The following is a 25691-nucleotide window of genomic DNA, read 5'->3' on the forward strand; positions in this document are numbered from 1 at the left end:
CTCGGACAAAATAACAATCAATTTCGATGTGCTTCGTCCGCTCGTGGAACACTGGATTTTGAGCAATGTGAATAGCTGCTTGACTGTCACAGGAAACAATTATTGGAAGAATGCAAGGAATTCTTAAATCCTGAAACAAATAACGAAGCCATTGTAGTTCTGCAGTTAAATGTGCAAGGGCCCGATATTCAGCCTCAGCAGAGGAACGAGCAACAGTTGGTTGCTTTTTAGATTTCCAGGAAACTGGGCTGTTACCTATAGTAACAAGATAGCCAGTAGTGGATCGTCGGGTCATTGGACATCCTGCCCAATCAGAGTCGGTATATCCTTTGAGTATCAAAGGAGTGGAAGAGGCCAAAAAAATTCCATGACCAATAGTACCTTTAAGGTATCGTAAAACATGATTAGCAGCATCCAGATGAGAAGAATGGGGACGTTGCATAAATTGACTTAAATAATTCACTGCATAAGTGATATCCGGTCGTGTGACTGTAAGATATAATAGACGACCAATTAAGCGCCGATAAATACTAGGATCTGGCAAAGGTGTACCAGCCTCGGATGTCAATTTCAGGTGCGCATCCATAGGAACGAAGAGGTGCGCGATCCAGTGAGTCCAGAATCCTTTAGGATATCCAGAATGTACTTCCTTTGACAGAGGAAAATTCCTTTGGAAGAACGAGAAACTTCTATGCCCAAGAAGTATTGTAATTTTCCTAAATCTTTGATTGAGAAATAGGACGCAAGTCTTGATTTGAGAGAAGTGATGAAAATATTATCAGTACCAGTGATAATTATATCATCTACATAAATAAGGACAAAAATGGATGTGTTGCCTTTATGATATGTGAAGAGAGAATTATCACATGATTTTTGAAAACCTTCAGCAAGTAACACCGAAGAAAATTTGGCAAACCATTGGCTAGAAGCTTGCTTCAACCCATATAAAGATTTTTTTAATCGAAGAACTTTGGAGTGGCCCTCAGAACCTAAACCAGGTGGTAATTTCATGTAAATTTCTTCATCAAGAACTCCTTGGAGAAATGCATTATTGACATCAAGTTGATGGAGAGACCAGCCTCGAATGGCAGCAATGGATAATAGCACACGCATTGTGACGAGTTTAGCAACAGGAGCAAAAGTATCATAAAAATCAATTCCTTCTTGTTGGGTATATCCTTTTGCCACTAAGCGAGCTTTGTATCGTTCTATTGAACCATCTGCATTAAATTTAATTTTAAACACCCATTTACATCCTATTGCCACTTTACCCGGTGGAAGATCAACCTGAATCCAAGTGTCATTGGCTTGTAGAGCAAGAATTTCTTTGGCCATAGCTGCTCTCCATTTAGGGCATAGCTTAGCCTGTGAGTATGTTTTGGGTTCCTCCGTAAGAATTACATTAGCTAGGAAAGCTTTATGAGTAGGAGAAAATTTATCAAATGACAAATATTCAGTCATTGGATAAACTGAAGTGGAATTGCATTTTGGAATAGTGCAGTGATAATCCTTCAAGTACGAAGGAGCGGACTTTGTGCGAATTGGCCGTGATGATGATATATCCGTAGCAGGGGAAATTGGTGAAGATGAGGTGCAATGGGAAAGGTCAGAAGAATTATTTCCAGTTTGCAAACGAGAGGATGTCATCTCGGCATTAGTGAAGATAGGCCGAGGATTTATAGAAGAATCCTGTGCCATTGGGACAGGTGACGGCGTTGAAATAACAGATTTTTGTGTAGAGTTATCTCCATGTGGAAGTAAAATGGAGTCATAGAAAGCAATATCAGAGGCGCGATCATGGGGAGTGATAGTTGATTGCGGAAGAGAACTGATATCATGAAATGGAAAAATAGTTTCATGAAATACAACATCTCTGGATGTGTAAATTGTCTTGGATTCAAGGTCATATATTTTATAGCCTTTCTGATTATAAGGATAGCCAACAAAAATGCCCAATCTAGCACGAGCGTCAAATTTGTGAGATGGACGTGGGTTGCGTCCAAAACAAAGACAACCAAAAATCCGTAAATGAGAATAAGACGGTAATGTGGATAATAACATTTCATGAGGAGATTTATGTGATAAAACTGGGGTTGGAATTTTGTTGATTAAATATTCCGCAGTTAATATGCATTCACCCCAAAAATTCAAAGGAACATTAGACTGAAAACGTAAGGCACGAGCTACATTGAGAAGATGTCTATGTTTACGTTCGACAATGCCATTTTGTTGGGGCGTGTAGACACAACTTGTTTGATGCAAAATACCATTCTGATGAAACCAAGATTGTAGTGTTTTAGATTTAAATTCAGAACCATTATCCGAACGAAAAGTTTGAAGTTGAGGAATGAATTTAGTATGATTCCCAGAAGTTATGGTAGCAATCTTGTGTCCATATTGTCGGATTCCAAATTGGAAAAAATTTTGTAGACATGTGAGAGTCTCGGATTTTACAACCATGAGATAAACCCAAGTGCATCGAGTGTAATCATCAACTAAAGTGAGAAAATATCTGGCATCCGTAGAAGATGCTACGGATAATGGCCCCCAAATATCAGCATGAATTAGATGGAAAGCATAAGAAGATGTAGAACTACTTTTATTAAATGGTAACCTTGTTTGTTTAGACAAGGGACACACAATACAAGAGTGAGTATTTTTAGAATCAATGCAATCAAAAGTACGAGATAAGAAACGAAAACAATCCTCGCTGGGATGGCCTAATCGGCAATGCCATATATCCATTGGCTTCTTATTTGCAATAAAAGAGAAAACAGAAGGACGTAAGCTAAAATGATATAGGCCCGCAATGCGCCTACTCCATCCAATCTCCTTGTTCGTTTGAAGGTCCTGGAAGACACATGAGTCATGAGAAAATTTAATACAACACTTGGTTGTTTTGGTTAGTTGACTAACCGATATGAGATTGAATTTAAAACTGGGAACATGAAGAACATCAATTAATTTGATTGCTGGGGATAAATCAATATTTCCAATATGGTTCACAGAGGTAAACGATCCATCTGGCAATTGTACTTCAATTGGTTTATCAACCACCTCATAAGTGGTGAAAGATGATATAGAAGAGCATATATGGTGCGTGGCACCACTGTCGAAAATCCAGGTAGACAAAGAACAAGTAAATACATGTGGGAAGGAAGGCAACAGGGCAGTAGAGACCGTACCTGCACAGGTTGCTGCTGGAGAAGACACAACACTGTTGTTGTTCGGGTTCAGTAGGTGAAGCAGCTGAGCGTACTGCTCAGGAGTGATCGATGGGGCCATTGGAGCAGCAGGTACAGCAACGGAGGCTAGAGCATTGGGAGCAGCAGTGTGGACAGCAGCAGCAACGTGAGAGTTGTGGGCAGCAGCGTTGGAAGAGCCATTGGGATAGCCGTGAAGCTTCCAACAGACCTGGCGTGTGTGACCATGTCGATTACAGTGATCACAAAAGGGTCGAGGTCGTTTGTTGCCATAGGATGGATTCCCAGGGACTGGACGGAAGTGCGAAGAATGACGCTGTGGTCTTGCATCTGTGTGAGAAGCATTCAAAGCAGCCGATTCAATTAGTGGAACAGCAGCGGAATTTATTCCTTGTTGCTCTTCTTCTTGGCGTACGAGGTTGTACAACTTAGCAGCCAATGGAAATGGTTCAGTGACTAGGAGTTGGCTTCGCAAGGCAGAGAATCGATCTTGAATCCCCTGTAAAAACTCCATAGCACGATCTTGATTATGGTGTTCAATAATAGACTTACCAGCATGGCAAATACATGGTGTTGGAGGCCGAAAAGAATCCAATTGATCCCAAAGAGTTTTGAGCTGGGTGTAGTATTGAGCAACCGAATGATGCTCCTGTTTCAAGGTGGAAATCGATTGCTTGATTGTATATAATTTTGTGGCATTGGACTGAGCAAAACGACTCTTCAAGTCCATCCACATCTCATGAGCAGTGTCGAAAGACATTACACTACGACCAATTTCTGGTTCACAGGAATTACAAACCCAACTGCCAACAAGATCATCACAGCGTTGCCAGTACGGTATATCAGCTGGAATGTCTGGCTTAACAATTGTGCCATCGATGTAGCCTAGTTTGGCCTTGGCACTCAAAGCCTTGCGGAAACCACGAACCCAAGTGGCATAGTTTTCACTTGTGAGAACTGGTTGATAGAGAATAGTAGTAGGATTGTCTGCCGGATGAACATAGTAAGGACTAGAAGGATGAAGGTGAGGGTTAGAATCAACAATACCAGTGTTTGTGTTGTTGGTGTTTACAGTTGGATCAGAGATATCACCCATTGGAAGCGATGAAGAGAGAAAATCAATTGCTGTTGTTGAAGCAAGATTGGCTTGGATGACAGCTGATGCCGGGAGAGTCTTAGCCCTGGAGAAGAAATTTCACGGCAGTTGTGAAGAGAACTTGTTTCTGGAAAGAAAAAAAAACTCGTTTATTTTTTTTATTTTTATTTGGAGAGAAATACCTAGCACGAAGATACCATAATAGATTTTAGGAGACAGAGTTTAATGAATTCACGACTGTGAATATTTTGTTTATTCTTATTGATATATATATAGTGAATTAGATTACATAGGAATTAACTAAGAAGTTACAACAAATAGAGATATTCTAGGAATATGACTATATTTACGTAAGAATAAAACTAGGAAAGAACTAGTAAATTGGGAAACCCAGTAGACTACATATATATCGCTAACAGCCTCCTTCAAATCCAGCAACACCATCGCCACCATTACAACGATCCCGCCGCCGCCAACACCACAACATCGCCAACACCACCAGCAACTCCACAGCCACTAGCAGCTTCACCACCAACTCTAACGACAGCACCTCTACTACCACCGGTACCGCCGCGAAAATTTGAATCAACTATCAAAGAACGCTCACTTTCGTTCTTTCACCACCAACATCATTCATTCCTTCAGCTCCATCATTAATCAAAGATCAAACACTTTTGATCCTTACCAACACCCCACCACCGTCATCTCCGCCATCACCCCATTTTGTCGATTAATCAAAGACAGCAAATCAGAACTCAAAATTACTATCGAAAATGCAATTTCTATTCAGTGTATTACATATACAAAACTTAGTAATGAAAAATTACGAAAAAAAATGATTAAATCTGATCAATTACATTAGCAGAGCGAAAATTATTTTTGGATCAAATATGCTTCTACTTTTCATCTAAGAGCACAAGCAAAGAAACAGAAACAGAACCCTAGATTGAACTTAATTTCATTCTCTATTTTTGAATCCTGAATCTCCATTCTCGATTCCTCTTGAGTCGTCTCCTCTCATCACCCTAATTTCAGATTCTCAAATTTACACTTCCTTTTTCTCTTCTTAGATTTCTTTCTCAATTCGATGGGAATCAATCAAATTAGGTTATAAAATTACGATAATCGTTGATTAAATTTTAATCTCTCTGCTTATACTCAGCTCCTGCTGCTGTTGCTGGTATTTACATTTGATTTTTTCTTTTTTTTGGAGCCTCGTGTGGGCAACGACGTCGGACTTGGTCGTAAGATCTAGAGATTTCGTTGCCATGTGTTGTGACTTAAAACACGTGTAAGGAGAACAAAATGTTAGAATGAGTCGTGTTAGCGATTTGATCCAACCGATCTCTAAATGATTACAATTCTAATATACAGTTTACTACAAAATGGAATCGGGGATAAGTGGTTGGAAGTGAGTTTGTGCAACAACAAAAAATGGATACAATGAGCAGTGATCGACTCCTATGACTCTCTAACGATTCACACTTGACTCCTGTGACTCTCTAACGATTCACACTTGTATATATTTTTTAAAATTTGTTTGACACGTATAGATTCCTTACCTATAATAGGATGAGCTGGTTGTGCTCATGTACTATCGTTTTTGTTCCTCTCCGATCGTGATCAGTTGTGTTTTGTTTTTGTTTGGTCCGCCCTCCTCACCGTGGCAACGATATTCTAGTTAGTCATTCTTTTTTGGGAGGGCATAAGTCATTTTGTATGTATTCAGCTCCGTGTTAAGTACTATGTGTAAAATCTAAGCATAACCACTATAATAATGTGAGATCAATAGTAAGTTTCTTTGATAATTCTTTCACTTTTGGTTTAGTGGAGTCGTCAGCTAATACGTAAGATTAGATTTTCTTGGAATAGGGCAAATAAATGCGTATGAGACAATGATATGGTTGAATGTTTTTGAGATTCTTGGCATGTATGCCGTTTAAAACCGAGCCAACAAGTGTTTCAATGTTGCACAAATTTGAAGGATTTTAACTTTTTAGTAAATCGCAGCTGAATTGTGTTTGTTTCATTAAAATTGTTAATATTTGGAGAATAGTATGTTGCACCAAGCAACTTCAGTTGGTTCACCGTGTTACTTTGCAGATAATTGGCTGAGCTTGGACTACCCGCTATGTGTTCCCTTCTGTAGCGACGACACAGTGGCCTGAGCCAACATTTATGATCTATATATCTCTCTGTCTCTGCTACCATTAGTGTCACAAACTCATAGTAAGCAATTACGTATTTCTTATCATTTCATTCATAAAATCAAAATATATTCGTAAATTGGGACTCATTCAGATGTATGCATGGTAGGTTCTTGGGGAAATGTGTGTTTATTGTCTAATTTTGTATCATTTCAAATTACTTACAATATGGATTATATGAGTAAGAGAATGAAGCTCCTGTCAACCATAGTCACTGATTAGTGATTATTGGAAGGTATATATACCCTTGAGGTCGTTTGGCCGGTGGTTGACTAGAATCTTCTTTATGTATCTAATCCGTAAAACTCTAATATTGGTGATTGTTTCTAGATGAAGTTTCTGAAGTTTTTTTTTTGGAATGACAAGAATATATACGCCTTTTGTATCCATCTACTATTGATATATATATATATATTTTGAATAATGGAAGGATAGGTTCAAGGCTAACCACTATCTGCTGTTGAAGGCATAAAATCATAAACTACTGTCGGCAATTTTGGTTCAAATTTAGTGCATAAATACCGTTTGGGTTTAGTAATCTTCTCAAATGTATGCGGATCAAAACAAAATAGAAGAAGTAATCTTTTTTTATCCTGTTCATTTTGTTCAATGTATACGTACTATGTACAATTGATCTTCTCAAGTGTTTGCGAATCGAAACAATTATCTTGTTCATTTTGTTCCAAAATTTTTGTTAAACATATATGTACTATGTACAGTTGATCTTCTCACGTTTTTGTGTATCAAAACAAAATAGAAAAAGTAATCTTTTTTTATCCGCTTCATTTTATTCCAAAGATTTTGTTATATGTATACATACTATGTACGGTTAACAATGATTCATCAAAAAACTAATGCATTTGTAGTTCTTAAATAATTATTTGCAATTTCACTAAAATTTGACCAAAAGTACCATATGGAAATTAATTGCTCAACTAAGAATTAATCAAAGTTTATTGATTGTCTATAAAAGAGCAAAAAAAATACATCTTTTTGTAAGAAAAAAATACCGGTCAGGTGGGGCGAAGAGAAGCCGCGCAACATCAAATCAAAAATATATCGAAGCTAGGAGAAGCCGAGCCACACTAAATCAGAAATTTTAAGTAACTGGGCGAGATTAGGCCGAGCCACACTAAATAAAAAATCCTAATCAATTGAGCGAGGCTAAGCCGAGCCACACCGACCGGGTTAGGCGAAGCTCCGCGATAAAGTCACATCGCACCACATAAAAAATATGGTTAAAAGGAAAAGATACCCTTGCACCAAATCAAAAATGCACGATGGGACGAGGTAGATTCGCGTCACACCAAATCAAAAATGTATGGGGATGGGATGGGGCGAGGCGAGGCCGAGCCACACCAAATCAAAAATGCATGGGACGTGGCGAGACGAGTCCGCGTCATACCAAGTCAAAAATCCTAATCATGCATTGGGACGGGCGATCCGAGGCCGAGCCACACCAAAAAAAATGTTTCGCGACGGGACGAGGCGAGACGAAGCCACGTCACACCAAACCAAAAATATGGTTAAAAGAAAAAAAGATGGTGGATGGTTTTCGAGTCCGCACGGTGCGTAGCACGGGCACACAATCTAGTCTATTTAGAATAGCGAGAACCAATTATAACCAAATTTTAATTCTCTTACCAATAAAATCCCGCCACTTGTCCTTTATAGAATTGCTGTAGTTGAAAGGTTTAATCTAATTTAATTTGAGAGGGGTGTCACTCTCATCGTGCGACGTGAGGGCTCATATCACTTATAGCTCGTTCGGTTGGGAGAATAAGAATCATAGGAATTCAATTATGGGGTAATTCAATTCTTGGAATTAAATTCCAAGTAATTTGATTCCAAACCAAAAAATTCATGTTCGGTTGAGGTAATTCAATTACCTTTGTTATTACCCGAAATTTAATTCCATTGCATCATTGGACCAATGCAATGGAAATCTATCATTTTGGAGGGAATCGGATTCCTAGGAATTGAAATTCCCAATTATATAGAGTTCATTTGCGCTGTTCGGTTCAAATAATTAGGCGCATTCCCTAGGAATTGGGTTCCTAGGATTCTGATTCTCCCAACCGAACGGGTTATTAGTGTTTTAAAAGAGGGAAAATACTTGCTTTTGGTTGTAATATAACCAAACCTTAGAAAAGCATACATTCGTAATGCTTGCTCTTAGGTCGTGGATTCAAGTATCATGGTTGCCACTTAATGCAAATTCGAAGAAGAGCAACTACTACGTGGCTTATATACTTTCTTCATATAGTGTAGTTAATAACTTAGCTTAACTACACACACGTACATACACCCTCCCATACTTGCACACACATATGTATATAACAAGCAATAACTTAGCATAAGCTGTAGGGAACTGCGGTTCCGCCCGATTTTTTTTGGGACTTACCTGTACCCTCACTTTAGTTTCTTTTCTTTTAGAGTATATCCAATGGAGAATGGAGATTTTTTTTTTTTAATGAAAATAAGATTTTAGACCCCTACCTAAAATAAATTCATCTTTAGTAGTAGGTCTTTCAAAATAGGAGGAGTGAAATATAAAAAACGAAGGTTGTAAAGAAAGTCTTAACTAGAATTTCGGTTAGGTCTCCATGCCATTTTTTTAATTATTATTTCTAGATAAAATAAAAAAAACCACATTTATTCTTTATCCACAAATCAAATCCTAAAAATAAGACCCTACACCACTAGAAATGGCTTATGGGAAAGACGTTTTTATTTTCGCCACATATACGAAAGATCCCCATGAATAAAAGTCTAAATAGGTTTCAAAATAAAATAAAATAATAAGATCTCTGCATAGGAACCCACAGTTGGAGATGCTCTTGTGGATACCAAAATTAGAATATATTTGGTAAGTAGAAAACTAAGTTTTAGCCGATTTTTTATATCTTCCCACCTACATAACCCAGCTCCATAATGGTTGGTTTTATTTGACTCGAAACTAACCCGAATACCCATCTCCATAGTGATTGGTTTTTCTTCCACTCTAGACTAGTTTGTTTTTGTTTTTTGATCTAAATCATCCGGTGCTGACTGAAATCACATTTAGATCTAACTCAATATGGTTGTTCCTTGAGTCCGATTTGATTCAACTGACTCAAAATATGAGTCAATAGCTTGATCCTTTGAGTATGGGGCATTTTATTTCCCGTCGAACGGGTCGTAATCAGGGATTAAGTCTGAGCCAGATCATTACATAGATCTGACTCAAATTGATAAACAAACTGCCCAACATCTAACTCGTGGCTAATCACGAGCCAACGTGTAAGCCGGAAATCCTTGGCGAGGCCTAACCACCACAGTACACTTGCTCGTAGTGGTGGCCAGATTTTAGAAGTTGCCCTAAAAGTTGGCGCTAACTCCATTTTTAGATTTGCAACTAGCCATTTCCTTCCGCCCCATTTTTTTTTGCTGCAGATTTCCATGGTTATGGATAAAGGTACCTTGGAAAACCTAATTCCTTCTCAATACATCTATTTTGATTTCCCAAATCCTCATCACTCAAGAGAATCTACTACCATTAGTTCTACCTACGGCAATTTCTTAAGAATCACCGTACTTGATTCCCCTATTATTCAAACCTCAGATCATCCAATCCAAATCGCAGCGATGTTAGTCCCAATAGATCGAGAGGATGACTGGATCTTCTCTACAAAATCTGGAAATTTCCAACTTCTATCAAATTTACAGCAAATTTCTAGGTTAATCCTTGTAGGGAATCTCCCTACCGGTGATTTGCCCGTAAACTATAGCCGTCGTCCGATACTTGACGGTGATGGAGAGTACCTGGCGGAATTTGAGGAAGCCTTGCTCCCTCTCCTCATTGCAGTATCGCCTAAATCGTATTTGAAAGGTTTGGGTGAAAATTTTGAGATTCCATTTGCAATGTATGAAGATAATTTGATTTGTAGTGTATTAGTTGAGAGATGTATTGGTTCCTGTGTAGGAGAAATGATAGTGGAAGATGTTGAAATAGAAAATTATGTGGATGGTAAATTAGATTTGGGTAGAAGAGAGTTTAGGAGGAGATTAAGGTTTAAAAAAATGCCGAATTTAGTTCAGACGGAAATACGTATTGTTCCGAATGGAGTAGAAGTTGATTCTGTTAATCTTAGGATTGGTGAAATGAAGTTTGAGCCTGATACTGGTTGTTTGGTGCATCCGTACCTTGCACCAATGGTGGCAAGTTTATCTCTTATTGCTCGAAATTTAGATAATAAGTATGTTTGTTCGGGTTCGAAGCTGCCTAAGGTGCTCTGTGTTGGGATTGGTGGAGGAGCGTTGCTTACATTTTTGAGAACCCAATTCGGGTTTCAAGTATTTGGGGTGGAGAATGATGAGATGGTTGTGAATGTTGCAAAACGATATTTTGGTTTGGTGGAAAGCGAATTTCTTCGAGTCCTGGTGGGAGATGGTATCAATGTCATAAGGAGTGTTGCCAGGAGAGGAGTTCAAGCAGGGTTTGTGGCATCTATTACCAATGCGGATTTAGAGAATGATCAGCATTCGACTACTTATATTGAGGATGAGTCCAAGTTTGACATTATAATGGTGGATTTAGATTCTAATGATGCTATGAATGGTCCAGGTGCTCCACCATTAGATTTTGTTCAAAGCTCGATACTTTTGGATGCTAAAATGGCTCTAAACTCGCTTGGAATTCTTGTGCTTAATGTAATTCCCTTGAGTAAGTCTTTCTACGAGGTATTGATTTGTGAACTGAGGAAAATTTTCTCGCAGTTGTATGAAATAAATGTGGGAAATGAGGAAAATTATGTTATCATTGCTACTGTTTCACCTGTCAGCTTTGTCCACGATGAGATTGAGACTTCTATTCAGGAGAAGTTGAAGATGGCCAATTTGGGGTACTATATCGAATGCATAAGGAAGATATGAAAGTTTTAATGAGTAGCTGTTTGATTTTTATAATCTCAAGAAAACGCATGGGTAGCTTGAACTAGCTGTTGCAATGGAGGCTCTCAAGCCTCTCAATATGGTGTTTATGATTTAAATCAACTTGGATTACAGTTGCCCGAAGGTGTAAACCAACAATCACAGTGCTTTGGCTGATGAATTAGCAAAATCAAATACGCCTTGTGCTGGTGGAGCTTCTTCATTAACTGGTAATTTTGTATATGAAAGTTTTAATGAGTAGCTGTTTGATTTTTATAATCTCAAGAAAACGCATGGGTAGCTTGAACTAGCTGTTGCAATGGAGGCTCTCAAGCCTCTCAATATGGTGTTTATGATTTAAATCAACTTGGATTACAGTTGCCCGAAGGTGTAAACCAACAATCACAGTGCTTTGGCTGATGAATTAGCAAAATCAAATACGCCTTGTGCTGGTGGAGCTTCTTCATTAACTGGTAATTTTGTAGTTATTTATTTATTATTTTTTGTAGAATGTAATTCATTTCAGAGCATTTTTTTCTTAAAAACATGGCTGTCATACTTCTTACTTTCACCAGATGAAGCTCTGAGATAATATGTTGATTTTTTTTTTCTTCTTGAATAGAGCTAATAGTTATCAGTGGAAGAAGTCGGTAAAAGGTATTTATTTGCCTCTTCCCGTTTGTCATCTTAGTCTGAACATAATGGTGTTAAAATAAAGAAGCCTTCTATTCTTGGATCCTAGTTTGGTGGGAAACGGAGAGCTTTAACTTTGTTACTGAATTATAAATGTTATATAACTTAACTCTAGGACGGTCGTTGTGCTCAACATGTACGTGGTTCAATAGTTAGTTTAGAATTCATAAACAAAGCTAGTCATGGTTGGCTTCCAAATGCATCATTGGTCATTTATCTGGACCTGAAACACAGAATGCCCCTTAGAGTAAGAGTCATGTCCTCTCCAGATGTACTTCGCTACTTTTTTTAGTGGCTACGTATCTTAACTTCTATTTCCCCCCCTATTAATCTCCATCTATGTATTGCATGCAGGTGTATGAGTTTGTAGGGCTAGTGTTCATGGAGTGGACATTATGGGTCCTGCCAGATGTTCAACTACAAACGAGGAGTTCCAAAACGTATTAGAACCACTGACAAGCAGGTGTGGTCTATCTTACAGGTGCCACTTGGCATTTGTTTATTCAATTTCCTTTCGCTTTTTGATTGTGTTTTTCCTTTGTTTATAGGCAAGGAAGTTAATCGCTTCCAATTTCCTTTCACTCTTTGATTATGTTTTCCTTAGTTCATAGGCGAGGAACCTGTGGTCCTGCTAAGTGATCAGCTGAAGAAATCAAGAGACGGAATGATCTGATGTCATGCCATGAGGGAGAAACTACAGGTGTGTCATTTCGATATAATTTTGCTGAGAATTTTTTTGTTCATTTTCCTTCTTTGCTTTCGTTTTTTTTCTTATTACTTTAAACTCTCAATTTTTTTAGATGGAGAAGGACAAATTTGCGTGCGTGAATCGTATTTTAACCGTGAAAGCAGATATGTCTCATGTTTCCTTAAGAGCTGCTTCAGTTGCTGATTCTTGGATACATGAAGTTGCATCATCAGTTTGATCAAATAAATCTGTTTGAGATTATATTAGAAGAGGCTTCAGAAGAACCAGGTGCGATTTTCAGGTGTATGTCTGGTTTTGATCAGTAGATGTAGCTAATTTGTTTTGGGTGTTAGTTCTTAGACCGACCGTTGTGGCTTCTGGTCCAGGTAGGAAAGGTTTCCAATGAAAATGCACATTATGCAAAGCCAACTGAGTGAATACAAAGAGGCTGTTTTAGAGGTCCGTTCATTGAGAGGTGAAGCTCAGTCACTGTCTAGTATTCTTGATAGAAAATTAATTTTGACTCAAGGATAGTGTAACTATATTTGTGATGCTTCAGTGCCAGGGCTGGTTTAATTTGTTTGTTTCACAAGAAGAGTTAAGTCTGACGATTTTAGAGTAGCTAAAGATTACATACATTAACCTTGCAGTACTTGCACAGAATTGTTAAATTTTCGGCTCTAGTGAGCTTATTTGCTTAAGCTCGAGTTTGTTTCAATTTCAGTTCTCGCTTATGACTTGTGTGAGGCAATGACTGGAAAATTTTGTTGACGGACTTTCTATACTCTTATCTGCCTTAATTTTCAGTATAAGTTGTATAACAAACCGTTGTTTTCACATTATAAAGTTTTGGTGGAATATCTTTTCTTTCCTTAAACTTTTTTACTATTGCTGTTGTTTTATGTCTTATATAAAAGAGCATGTACTTGGTGAATATCTTTTGTGATGATCTTCATAGTTCATACATTGAGGTTGATTGATGCCTCAACCCTGTTGCAGTTTCTTTGTTAATGATATAGGTTTCAGAACGGTGATATGTTTGTTTGAGCGTGATCTTTTCTGGTTATGCAGGGATGCCATTGACGCTAGATATTTAGAATACCAGCAGGCATGGTCTCGAGTTCAAAGTCCAGAATCTTAACTTGATGAACATGGCTTGGAGATTCGTGTTAAGGAAGCAAACAAAGCTGAAGTTGTATTGTATCTCTATTCTCTACTAGGAGTAGCTACAGCAGAAGCTAAGTGCGCCTAGGCAAGCGCCCGGGGCGCCTTTTACAACATAGAGCTGACCTCAGAAAAGTTCAAATTTTCAAGAAGGTTGGTTTTGTCTTTCTTCTTTTTTCGCCACTATAATGATGTGATACTCGCAAAAATAAATCCTACTGTACATTGTGAAACTATATATATATATATATATTTGTATGTTTGATAGATGATATGCAATTCTGCTTTTTATAAGTCCAAAATGCAGACGCTTTAGCTGCAGATGTGGAAACAATGGAATTAGAGAGATTACGGTTCCAAAGTAGAGACACACATATTAGGTTCGCAAATACCTTCTATATCTATTGGAGGATCAACATTGAAACTTGATGAAAATTAAAAAAGCAATTGAGTATGGTAGATTTGGTAGAAATATCAATAGACCAAATCACCCCATGTAATGCCGGTTGTTGTTGCTGGTTGTCAGAAAACCAATCTTATAGGTTCTCACTTTATGTCTCTTTGAGACTGTGCCATGGTAAAACCTTAGTTTATTCAATCACAGGGGTCTCTCAAGCACAATATCTGTATAGCTTGATATTTGGAAAAGTATGCATTTTCACATTTGTTTCTTGAAATCATACTGTATGATGGATGGTTGACATCTTGTCATGGGCAAGAAGATAAAATATGGGCAAGATATCTCTCTTGTTGGTATTACAGATTTGTAATAACAGGGATCATTTGTTACAATTAAGTTTTTTTCCCTCCATCAGCTTCTAGATCAACATAGAAGATGATCAATACAGGGCTCTCACTTAACGGAATTCTTTTTTCTTTTCACCAATTCTTCTTTTTGTATTGTCTAGTTTCTAGATTACATTGTTTTGTTTGCGTAGTTATTATTTCTTTCAATTCTGCATCTCTCCTTTATATTTGTCATGTATTCACTTTTCTCTGAAATCCTTTCCTTTGTCAATTTTTTGTTTTTCTTTATTCCTTAACAACCAGGCAATCCCTTCTGTTGGCCAGTTTTGGCTATGGCTTCTTTAAGTTTAATATAATTTCTGTTTTCAAAAGCAAATGAACCGTGTACATTCAAGTGAATATCAGAATCCATATAACAATATTAAGTCTGTTTCAGAAGGGATATGAGGTGATGTGTGGGTGAAATCCATTTAGCAATATCAGCTTGGTGTCTGGTCAGAATATCTATTGTCATAAGTCTAATGTTTGTGTTTATGCTAACGTCCATAAAAGAATTGTTAGACATTATGCAAAAGGTCTGCACGTGCAGCTTCTTCTACAGCCTGGTAAGTACCTGGGATTGTCACATTTTTCTGGCCAGATGTAGCTTTCCTAGCCAAAATAGCTTGGCGCATCATTATGCAGCCTAATTCTGTTGTAGTTACTTTATCCTCTGCTAAATATGCAGATTCAGGTAACTTATGAGATTCTACTTTCCCTGAACAATCTTCTTGTGTTGGAAAAGTATTATCGGAGGTCGTGAAATCCTTAAAGCTGGTTAGGTGGTGTGTGGCTGAGCATATTAATGTCGTGGATCAAGCTTGGGTTACTCTGAATCCTACTAAGATATCTAAGATATTTGAGGAGAAGAGATTTAGATATCTAAGATATTTGCCCTTTATGTGCTCATCATTCTGAAGCATTCATTGAGTGCTCTGTGGTCTTCAGATTGTGGACCAAAATTACTACACTGGGAGCTGCCTTCATCAACTGTTACGCAGTTTCTTTTGAAGTTAGTGGAAAACTTGGCTGTCTAGATACCAGTTGGTTATCAATCGGATCCTTTTCAATTTCTGACTTGGTTATGCATCAACCTATATTCATAAGGCCTCTGAATATGCTGCTGTCAATAGCTCATCCCTACCCAGCCTTGGTCTTTCCCAGTTTCCCTTCAGCAGGTTATACTAAACACATGTAAATCTTGTAATGGTGCGGGCGCTTATAAATTTGTACTTGGGGAGAAGAAAATTTGAGAATCCATTTGGGATCGGATACAGTTTAATGTACTAGTAAGAACAAAATGGCAGTTCCTCCTCGGCTACCTATTCAATTTTTTCCAATCTCTTCTTAGGTTACCGAGTCCTGACAGTAAGAAAATTCAGTAGTAAAGCAGTGTCAGGCCTATGAGGGGGATAAACCGGGCTCTAGCCCGTCGCAGAATCTGCCCAGAAAAAAAAAAACTAGCCATATTTAACCTGGCGTTTTTAAGGGCCACTCAAAAGGATTTAGGGGCCAACAATAAAACAAAAAAGGTCACCCAAAGGGAAAATGTAGCCAGCCCTTATCTCGCGTAATTCGTAATGGCGAAATTACCCTTATATAGTCGGAAGATATGATAACATTGTTATCCTCCGATTGTAATCGGAAGCCAAAATATTTCCCAGACTTCCGATTGTGGTCGGTGCAGTATTAGAATGATTTTTGTTTCTTCATTTCTTTTGCATTTGTGAGTTATTAGAGTTATAGAGAAGAGGTTGAAGGAAAAAAGGGAAAAACCATTTTTTTCACTACAAAAATGGATGGATATGAAGAAGAAGGTGAGAATCATGACGAAGAACAAAATGTTGAGGGTTCACGACCGTTTAGAGAAGACGATTTGGGGTATATGTTGAATGATCCAAACTTTTGTGGAGAGGAAAACCTAGACGACCCTTTCATGGAAGAAAATGGAGAATCGCCCGATATTGAAGCTAACGATGCATGTAAAACACAGGTATTGTGTTAAGAAACTCAAATACTCGATTTGCATGCGTTTGTGTGCTTTTGTAAACAAGAAAAACCGATTATTGCATGCATTGAATGCCATGAACTACCCAGATTCGGTAGATAATTTCTAGATTAAACTTACGAATATAACACACTGAGTACCAAATATGTATATTCGGTAGTTCCAAGATACTAGTTTACTGCCGAATATGAGAAAAACCCCAAACTGGTTTTCCAAAAATATCTACATTCGGTAGTTATATAGAGTTATTTACCCCCGAATGGCCCCAAAAACGAATTCCTCAGAAAATTTCAAAACTCAGTATTCTTATCCTTTACAATCGGTAATAGTTTAACATTATTTGACTGCCGAATATAACAGTGGCCTCAAAACAAAATTTCCGAAAACTTGAAAATCGGATGTTTATCGATTAAAGTTATCTCCCGGTTATTTATATTCGGCTGGTTTACTATATATTTTAGCTTCTGATTATATCATTTTTTGCACTCAGTAAACTGTGTACATTCATTTGCATAAATCGGGTGTTTTGGGTAACCGATAGGATTCCGAATATAAAGTATTCAGAAGTTTGACTTATTTAATGACCTCCGATTATATCATTTTTTTCACTCAGTAAACTGTGTACATTCATTTGCATAGATCGGGTGTTTTGGGTAACCGATAGGATTCCGAATATAGAATATTCGGAAGTTTGGCTTATTTAATAACCTCCGATTATTGTATAATAATTTGTTGCTTTCATATGCAGGCCGTTGAAGAGTTTGTTGATGACTTCTATTTGAGGCCCGACACTTCCCTATACTTTGCAAACGATTTGGTATACTCATTACTACTTTTATCTTTTTTTCAAAATTTATATGTTAAATGGTTATGCTTATTAGATTTGTTTTGTTTTATGCACGTTTAGACATTTGGAAGTAAGAAGGAGGCAAAGGAATGGCTTTTGAACAAGGCAAAAGCTAACATGTGCGTGGTAGTTCAAAATAATCATGTTAGTGACACTCGATTTGAAATGATTTGTGAGCGAGGTGGGACGCTAAAGAGTCACGAGGGAAAGAATAGTAAGTACATACGGAAGACGAATAGGAAATACCGAAGCAATACCAAGAAGATAGGATGCCCATTTAAGATTGTATTCTATAAGCCCGATGGTATTAAAGGTAAAGAGTATAAAATGTATAAAGTTGATAACGGTTGTCACAACCATGATGATCCGTTGGATTTAATTGGACATGTAATGGTTGCCAAGTTAAAACCACATCAAATGCAGACGGTGAGGTCTATGAGGATCCAAAAAGCGAGTGCGATCTTAAGTAAAATAAAGGCGGACGATCCCGACAACTTGTCTTCTTTGTCTACAATTAAGTCGGACCTAGCTACGATCAAAAGGATTGATTGGGATGGTAGAACGGTCATGCAACAATCGGAGTGGTTAGCGGAGTTACACGGCTACACCTTGAGAAGGGAAGAAAAGGATGGTATAGTGGTACGTATTTTCTTGGCACATCCCGAAATGATCCAATTGGCTCAATGCTTTCACCAAATTTTGTTGATAGATGCTACTTATAAGACAAACAAGTATAACATGCCGTTGTTGAACATTGCTTGCCATACTTCGGACAAAAACACGTTTACGATTGCATGGGGTTTAATGGATCATGAGAACAATGTGAGTTTCATTTGGATGTTGGATACGTTGAGGTCCATTTATAACGGTGATAATTTTCCAAGGGTTATTGTAACGGATAACGATCAAGCCTTAATGCATGCAATAGCGGTAGTGTTTCCGGAAGCCCAAAACTTGCAATGTACGTGGCACATTCAATGCAATCTCAAAACCAATTGCCATCATCATTTCCAAGCTAAAAGACCAAGGAAGGGTACCAAGAGGTCAAAGGAAGAGGATGAGCGCATTAGTAAATTAACCTTGGAAGAACGTAAGGAAGAGGATAGGCTATTTGAAGAAAAGTGGAAGGAGGATGGAATATGACATTCGGTGGCAAACTTAAATTCTTATCTACCGATTAAGTTGGTATTTCTAAACACGACTATATTATTCGGAGGATAATTGTTTTGTAAAGTCCCGAATGTACGATGGCCCAAAAATCAGAATTTGGGAAAAACTTATACTTTTCAAATTTTGAAATTGAAATAATCGGAAGTATAATTAGTTACCCAAATTTCCGAATATGGGCTGTCTAACATTCTATATTGGCCCTTGGAACCACCTAGAGCCAAGGCGTGGTTTGTTTTGAACTTGCTACATTCGGAGGATAATTGTTTTGTAAAGTCCCGAATGTACGATGGCCCAAAAATCAGAATTTGGGAAAAACTTATACTTTTCAAATTTTGAAATTGAAATAATCGGAAGTATATAATATTATATTGTCTTCCGAATAAATACTGGTCCCAAAATGGGATTGTTCCTATATCAGAAATTTTGAGATTTTTTCAATATATATATATATATATTTGGTAGTGAGTGTACTTCCGAATACTGTGTGTCTACTTAAATATATTCGGAAGCCAAAAAATTCATTAAACTACCGATTATTACCAGTTTGTATCCAGGAAGATATGACCAACAATATTCGGCCGATAACCATAAAATATTTCTCCCGAATACTGTCGGTGTTCTTGAGAAATGAAGAACACGACTACATTCGGAAGTAAAGGAGCATGAATATCGCCCGAATCTGGATAAATAACTGAAAACCCTAGAATTATTTTTTCTCGATTCGTCGAATTAAAGCGAAATAAACCCCAAAAATGATAGATTCTTACCTAATTGGGGCCATTTGACTTTGGAGTGGAATTTTTTTTTTCTTCCACAATCGGAAGATAATATGAAACTGGAAGAAGAAGAGTTGAAATGAGTAGAATTGTTTTTGATTTGGTTTTTATACAGTTTTACCATAAGGGCATTTATGTAACTTCAATATCATATAGGGTATCCCTTAACTAGGGTCTTTAGCTGGGTATAAATTGATAGCCCCTAAATCCTTTGGGGTGGCCCCTAAATCCTTTGGGGTGGCCCCTAAAAAAGCCAGGATATTTAATTCATGTAATGAAAGCGATACACTTTTGAGTTAAAAAGGTCACATCTTCGTGAACTTCACAACTTTTACACAAAAAGGCCTTCTTATATGTAATTTTTGGAAAAGCCTCTCTCGCCAACCAATTTTTCTTATTATATACGCTTGTTTACTTTAAAATTTTATTCTTTTCTCTATCGCATGCTCTTTCCGTCCCATTATTAGTTGACCTAATAGTTCAATTTAGGAATGATTTATCTCTCAAACTATGTCACGGATATTCATTTATTTTATATCTTTAAAAAGCATTTTAAACACCTACATGATGAATATAAACGTGAGTATCAAATGATATAAAATCAACTATTAATTAGGCAAAATCAAAAACTAAATAGGTCAGCTAACAGTAGGACGGAGGGAGTATATTACATAAGCAAATCACATGCCAACTAAATAAAAGACTCAAGTCAAAAAGAAATTAGTGCAGCATGTGACCACAAAGCCGACAATATTAACCAGCCCCACCCTGATAAGAATCTTGGGTTCGTCCCCGCGATAAAGTGGTAATAATGCCCCACTCTGGTAAGAATCTTGGGTTAGTCCCGGCAGTGATGTGGTAAAAGTGATTAGAAATACCGAAGGACCAAAGATAATAAAGATCATTATTATAATTACAGGTATTCTCAATGGAATATTTTATTCTATGTTTTTTTTATACATATTTTTATGCTAACCTAACCTATGCTTTAAGCTTGATTTGATCGGCTTCGTTCGCAGAAATTTTCCTTTAAAGTTACAACGATTATACGATTACGCCTAAAATAAACGAGGAAAATCTAGCATGGTAAAGGGATCTGACAAACAAGTGGAAAACCCTCTAGCATTATGATTATAAATGAGCAGAAGTATGGGTTCTGTTTTATTTTTTATCGGATTATTCCTATATGAGTTAAAATTATGTTATGAATCCACTTTTTTCCAATTATCTGAGTTTCAGTTATTTGCAAGTATTTGTTGCGTATTTCTACGTGTTATGTCCGTGGAATGTTAAATCTGTTGGGTTTTTTTATTTTAATTGGAAAGAAGATACATTAAGATTTACATAAGAAGAGTATATCACGATATCTCCAAATTCGTGAGTGGAGACACGATCCACTAACCTCTTACTTGAGAATTAAGCTCTTGATAAACTGAGCTGATCCCTAGTGGTTAATCTATCGGTTTACTAATGGCTAGAACTTTGTAAATGCAAAAAATTGCATTGCATGCTGACTTTTGACTTAACTAAGCCGAAAAACAACTTTGTAACATGTATATACTTAGTTTTTGTTTTGTTTTCTTGGGCACTACACTCTACTTGTGTGTACACACAAGATTTTTTTGTTTTTTTAATTTCTTTTTTTGTTTTGGTCATAGACTTGAAAAGTTTCAATTCCCCAACCGCGAAAATGTCCATCTCGTGTTGTAGATCATATGGATCTAGTCTTGCAAGATTGCTACTCGGGGTCAGCAAAATTGATTAGGGATGTACCATAGTCTAAATAAGACAAAAGAGCACCAAAGATTTCAGTGATTCACCACCTAGTAAGTTGGTAACTCCACTGTAACAAAGATGCCTACGTGCATGGCACATTTTTGCAAGTTTTTTTTCTTCTTTATTTTAAGGGTCAAAGAGAAATTTCACTGATAAAAGGTACTTGAAGGGTATCTTAACCAGTGATTACAACCGAACAAAAAAGGGGAATCGAAAAGGGATTCGGATACTCAAGTTAAAAATACAAAAAATTTCGGAGGCCGACATAATGAATCCCATAAATAAATCATTATGTTTTCTGTAAGACCTAACATCTTTGTATTCGATTTGGCCCAAAAGCACGCTTGTAATTTGATATCTCTAATGATGCTTGCCAAAGTTTTCTTTTTGTTTTCGAGTGTTCTTGCATTTCGCTCTTTCCAAATATACCACCATATAGCAATCAGAATGTTATTCCATATTCGACTAAGTCTTTCATTTTCCCGATTAAACTCCCAAGACTTCATATATATAACATTGGGGTCGTATAACCATTTAGAGTGGAACCCTTCGACAAAGTAATCCTATATTCTCCGGATTCTCCAACAACCATAAAACAAGTGCAAATTAAACTCATCGTCTTCCTCACAGAAACGACAACTCTTATAGACATCCATACCTCTTCTTAAAAGTTTATCCACTGTCAATACCCGATCATGAGAGAGAGCCAAATAAATAAATTATTTTGTAAGGGTAGTCATTGCTCCAAACAACATTGATTGGATAATCCGGCTCATCTTGATCGTTGTTGTCTTTTAATTCCGTCCTTAACTGTATATTGACCATGATCACTACCAACCCAAATTCGGGTATCCGTAACCCCTTCTTGAATAGAGATGGAAGAAAGAAAATTTGATATAGATAACACTTCACTTGTAATGGTTTGAAAGTATCTTTTCCTAGACATAAACGCCCACCTTGCACCACCTTCCCTAACTTCATACATACTATCCACCATAAACTCTTCCATCCTTTAAGCTTCGTAAGACAAAAGAAACATATCACATAATCTTTCTTCACCAAGCCAAGAATCTTCCCAAAAATTAGTTTCTTTACCCGCTCCAATCTTGAATCCAATATTTTTGTTAATCTTCAAGCTCTTTATGAATATTAAACCACAACCTACCATCTTTCGATCCTTTGGGCTGGTGAGTTTCCCAACCGATAAATGTTTCCCCAAAATTTTCAACTATGATCTTCCTCCACAACGCATATTTCTCTACGCCAAAGCGCCACCACCATTTATTTAGCAAAGCCGAGTTCACTTGCTTAGTTCTTCTTATACCAAGACCACCTTTTTTCTTTTGGTTTTGAAGACAATTTCCAATCAATATTATGAATTCTTTTCTTACTGTGATCATCTCATAATAAATTTCTCACAACTTTATCAATTTTCTTAGTTATGGATCAAGGAGCAAGAAAAATAGAGAGATAACAAATGGGTGGGCTAGTTAAAACGCTTTTGATGAGAGTTAAGTTACCTCCTATTGCTATTGTTTTTCCATTCCAAGAAGTATCTCTTATTCCACAAATTTCAAGTGTTTTTTCCCATTTTCGAGTGCCTCCTACCTTGTCTCCCAAAGTTAGACCAAGATATATGCTAGGAAAACTCGCATAGGATTGCATCCTAGCATGTTAGCATAATTTTGAAATTCGACCCCGACCCCAAATAAGATGCTTTTAGAGAAATTTATCTTCAAACCCGAAGTTAACTCGAAACAAAGAAGACGTTAACGAAGGGCATCGACTTGTTCTCTCTTAGCATCAAGAAAAATGCTAGTATCATCGGTAAATTCAAGTGATTTATTTTTGTTCCCCCTCCTTGACCGAAAATCCCAATATTTGATCAAGTTCTTGTGCTTTTCTCAACTACGACTTATGACTTCACCAACAACAGTGAAAACAAAAGGAGAAAGAATTCCCTTTTCACTATCAAGGTAGCGGAAAGACGATCCATTAACAAGAACCGAAAACTTTGAGAATGTTAAACAATTTCTAATCCAAGCCCTCCAAACATTTTTGCAAGACTATGATGCGATCTTGGTCAAGATTGGACTAAATAAAGGTCCCCAACTTACAATTTGAAGCAGAAGAATAATCAACATCAAAATCATAATCAGATTCATCTTTTTGGAGGAATGAGATAGGTCACGGATTCGGCTCGATGTAAGAAAATTTATCTGGGATGACGGGTATGCATTGATTTCACTTAATATCTGTAGTTTTCTTCCTTTTTTTGATTGTTTTTTTTTCTTCTAAGGAACACTTACACTTGGTTCATATTTACTTATTTGCATCCAAGGATTGAAGATTCATCCTGAGTGGGGACCTGGTGGCAAGAGGAGTAATTTGGCAAACAACTTCACCCATTTGCATATTCACATTCACATCTTCTATCCATGATTTTGTCGTACTATATATATGTTGTGATAATGGAACCTGGCATTCAAGAACTTACAGGGGTTAGTCAGTTGAGATTTATGAAGAAATTAAAAGAATTTTAGAGACTTTTGAAATCTCTTGTTAGTCAATAGAGAGTTTTTGAAAATCTCAAGAAATCTGATCTGTTATTGGATCGTGACTTTCTTAAAGTCTTCAAAATTCTTTGTTATTGGATTTGGAATTTGTAATCATTGATTTAAGGTTTTGAGAGACTTGTCGAGAATTTTATCACAAAATATACCATAAGAGGCTAAACAAAAAATCTCTCCAAAATAGGTGATATATTGACATGCTTTTTTCTTTAAGGATTAAATATCAAAAAATTAAAAATAATAACCATAATTAATTAAAAAAATGGTATCTTCTAGAACGAAATAAGTTCACTAGGGATTCAAATCCATTATATTTGTCTCATTTGATTTTTTTTTATTGGTAAATTGGTTACAATTTCTATTATGCATGCGTGGACTAATACATTTCTATTGAATTATTCATATATTCATTTTGTAAAAAAACAAATATACTACTTGTTTTACATGTGTAAGGTGAAATTCATGTATGTTTTTTTTTTGTCTCTGTAAATCACCATAATCCTAGAAAATCATTCGGAGAGTCTCCCAGAATCTCTAAACTCATAGAGAGTCATCCAAAATGATTTGCATAAAAAATCTCTCAATGTCTATACTAATCCCAATTGACTAACCTCATATTAGGAAGTTCCAATGACGGGCACGAATGTTTAAAAATATAGAATGGGTGTTCCTTAATGCTAGGTGCCTATAGTACCCCCTTGTTTTATGGAATTTTACGAATTGGCTTCCAATATATTGATAGAAAACACAATTTATTTGAATTGTTAGATCGAGTTCTGGGCTTACCTTAAAAAAAGAATTTTCGTAGATTTTGATTTTCAGTACATGTTAGGATTTGTTTGGTCAAAATTTTGGATACTTTGATCTTCGATGTGCATCAATAATCTATGGTAAACGTCCTAACCCATTACTACATACCAAGTCTGTTGGTATCGATTATTATTTTTGTTTGGATTTGGCACATAATAGCTGAGGTAAAATGTTTTTATGTGTGTTGTTGTGTGTATAAAGCCACGACATATCTAGAAGTTGGAAATAATAAATTGCTTATTAAAGTCTAACCATATTTCCGGTATGTAACCATTTAAACTAGCTATATCATTCTAGTGAATTTACGCAATCCAAGTAAGATTTAGGTACGGATTGCCACTTAAACTTGTAGTAAGGAATATAATAGAGAGACCAACTTCTATGTTGTATATAAATTTTCAAGTTAAACCATCCCTTTTAGGGTGTTCTATATTACTAGAACTTCGTTAAATTAATCTGTGATAGATTAATGACTTCTTTCAAATTATATTTTAGCCAGTACCAACTTGGGAAAGTGTATTAAATTGATGACCCGCTAAATCTATATAAAATAATAAAAAGAAAGTCTAAACTACCAATAATCAGTGTGATACATTATGATTCCTAATTAAAATAGGAATCCAAATTCGTTTGTTTCTTGTTCATATTTACATCACATCAGTTATGCTTTAGTTTCGTTATTCTTATTGTTTTAATGGTAACATAAAAATATGTATATTTATCATACATATAATGTGCTATATGTTATCAAATATTGTGTTATAAAATAGTTTGAAAAGAAACTAAAATCTCTAAATATTTTTTATTATAGAAAAGTGATCTACACACTTATCTTTAAAACTTAAGTTAGACATATTTCAACATGTTAATAAATCATTAATTGATCGATAAATTAATACTTCACTACACTGATAGAATCCATCTGTCCAAACTCTATTAATTTATCGAAGTTTTACTGTATATTAGGTACTTCTACAAATGGA

The 25691-nt window shown here is 36.5% G+C and overlaps 1 protein-coding gene across 8 annotated transcripts; it reads left to right on the plus strand.

Annotated features, from left to right (window-relative positions):
* Positions 1–9910: 9910 nt before the first annotated feature.
* LOC113340668 (methyltransferase-like protein 13) lies at positions 9911–15959 on the plus strand. 8 transcript variants are annotated; one of them, XM_026585789.1, is made up of 8 exons: positions 9911–11647; positions 11796–11890; positions 12040–12074; positions 12226–12357; positions 12465–12573; positions 12715–12810; positions 12911–13086; positions 13870–15956. In XM_026585789.1, the coding sequence occupies exon 1, from the start codon at positions 9948–9950 to the stop codon at positions 11418–11420; it is 1473 nt and encodes a 490-aa protein (XP_026441574.1). In that variant the 5' UTR covers positions 9911–9947; the 3' UTR covers positions 11421–11647; positions 11796–11890; positions 12040–12074; positions 12226–12357; positions 12465–12573; positions 12715–12810; positions 12911–13086; positions 13870–15956. The 8 variants fall into 8 exon arrangements, 5 of the variants coding, with proteins under 5 accessions (XP_026441574.1, XP_026441573.1, XP_026441575.1 ...); XM_026585788.1 differs by lacking the exon at positions 12226–12357; XM_026585790.1 differs by lacking the exons at positions 11796–11890; positions 12040–12074; positions 12226–12357 and having other exon boundaries at positions 12722–12810.
* Positions 15960–25691: the final 9732 nt, after the last annotated feature.

This window comes from Papaver somniferum, unplaced genomic scaffold, assembly GCF_003573695.1.
Source record: "Papaver somniferum cultivar HN1 unplaced genomic scaffold, ASM357369v1 unplaced-scaffold_22, whole genome shotgun sequence".
NCBI lineage: Eukaryota > Viridiplantae > Streptophyta > Magnoliopsida > Ranunculales > Papaveraceae > Papaver > Papaver somniferum.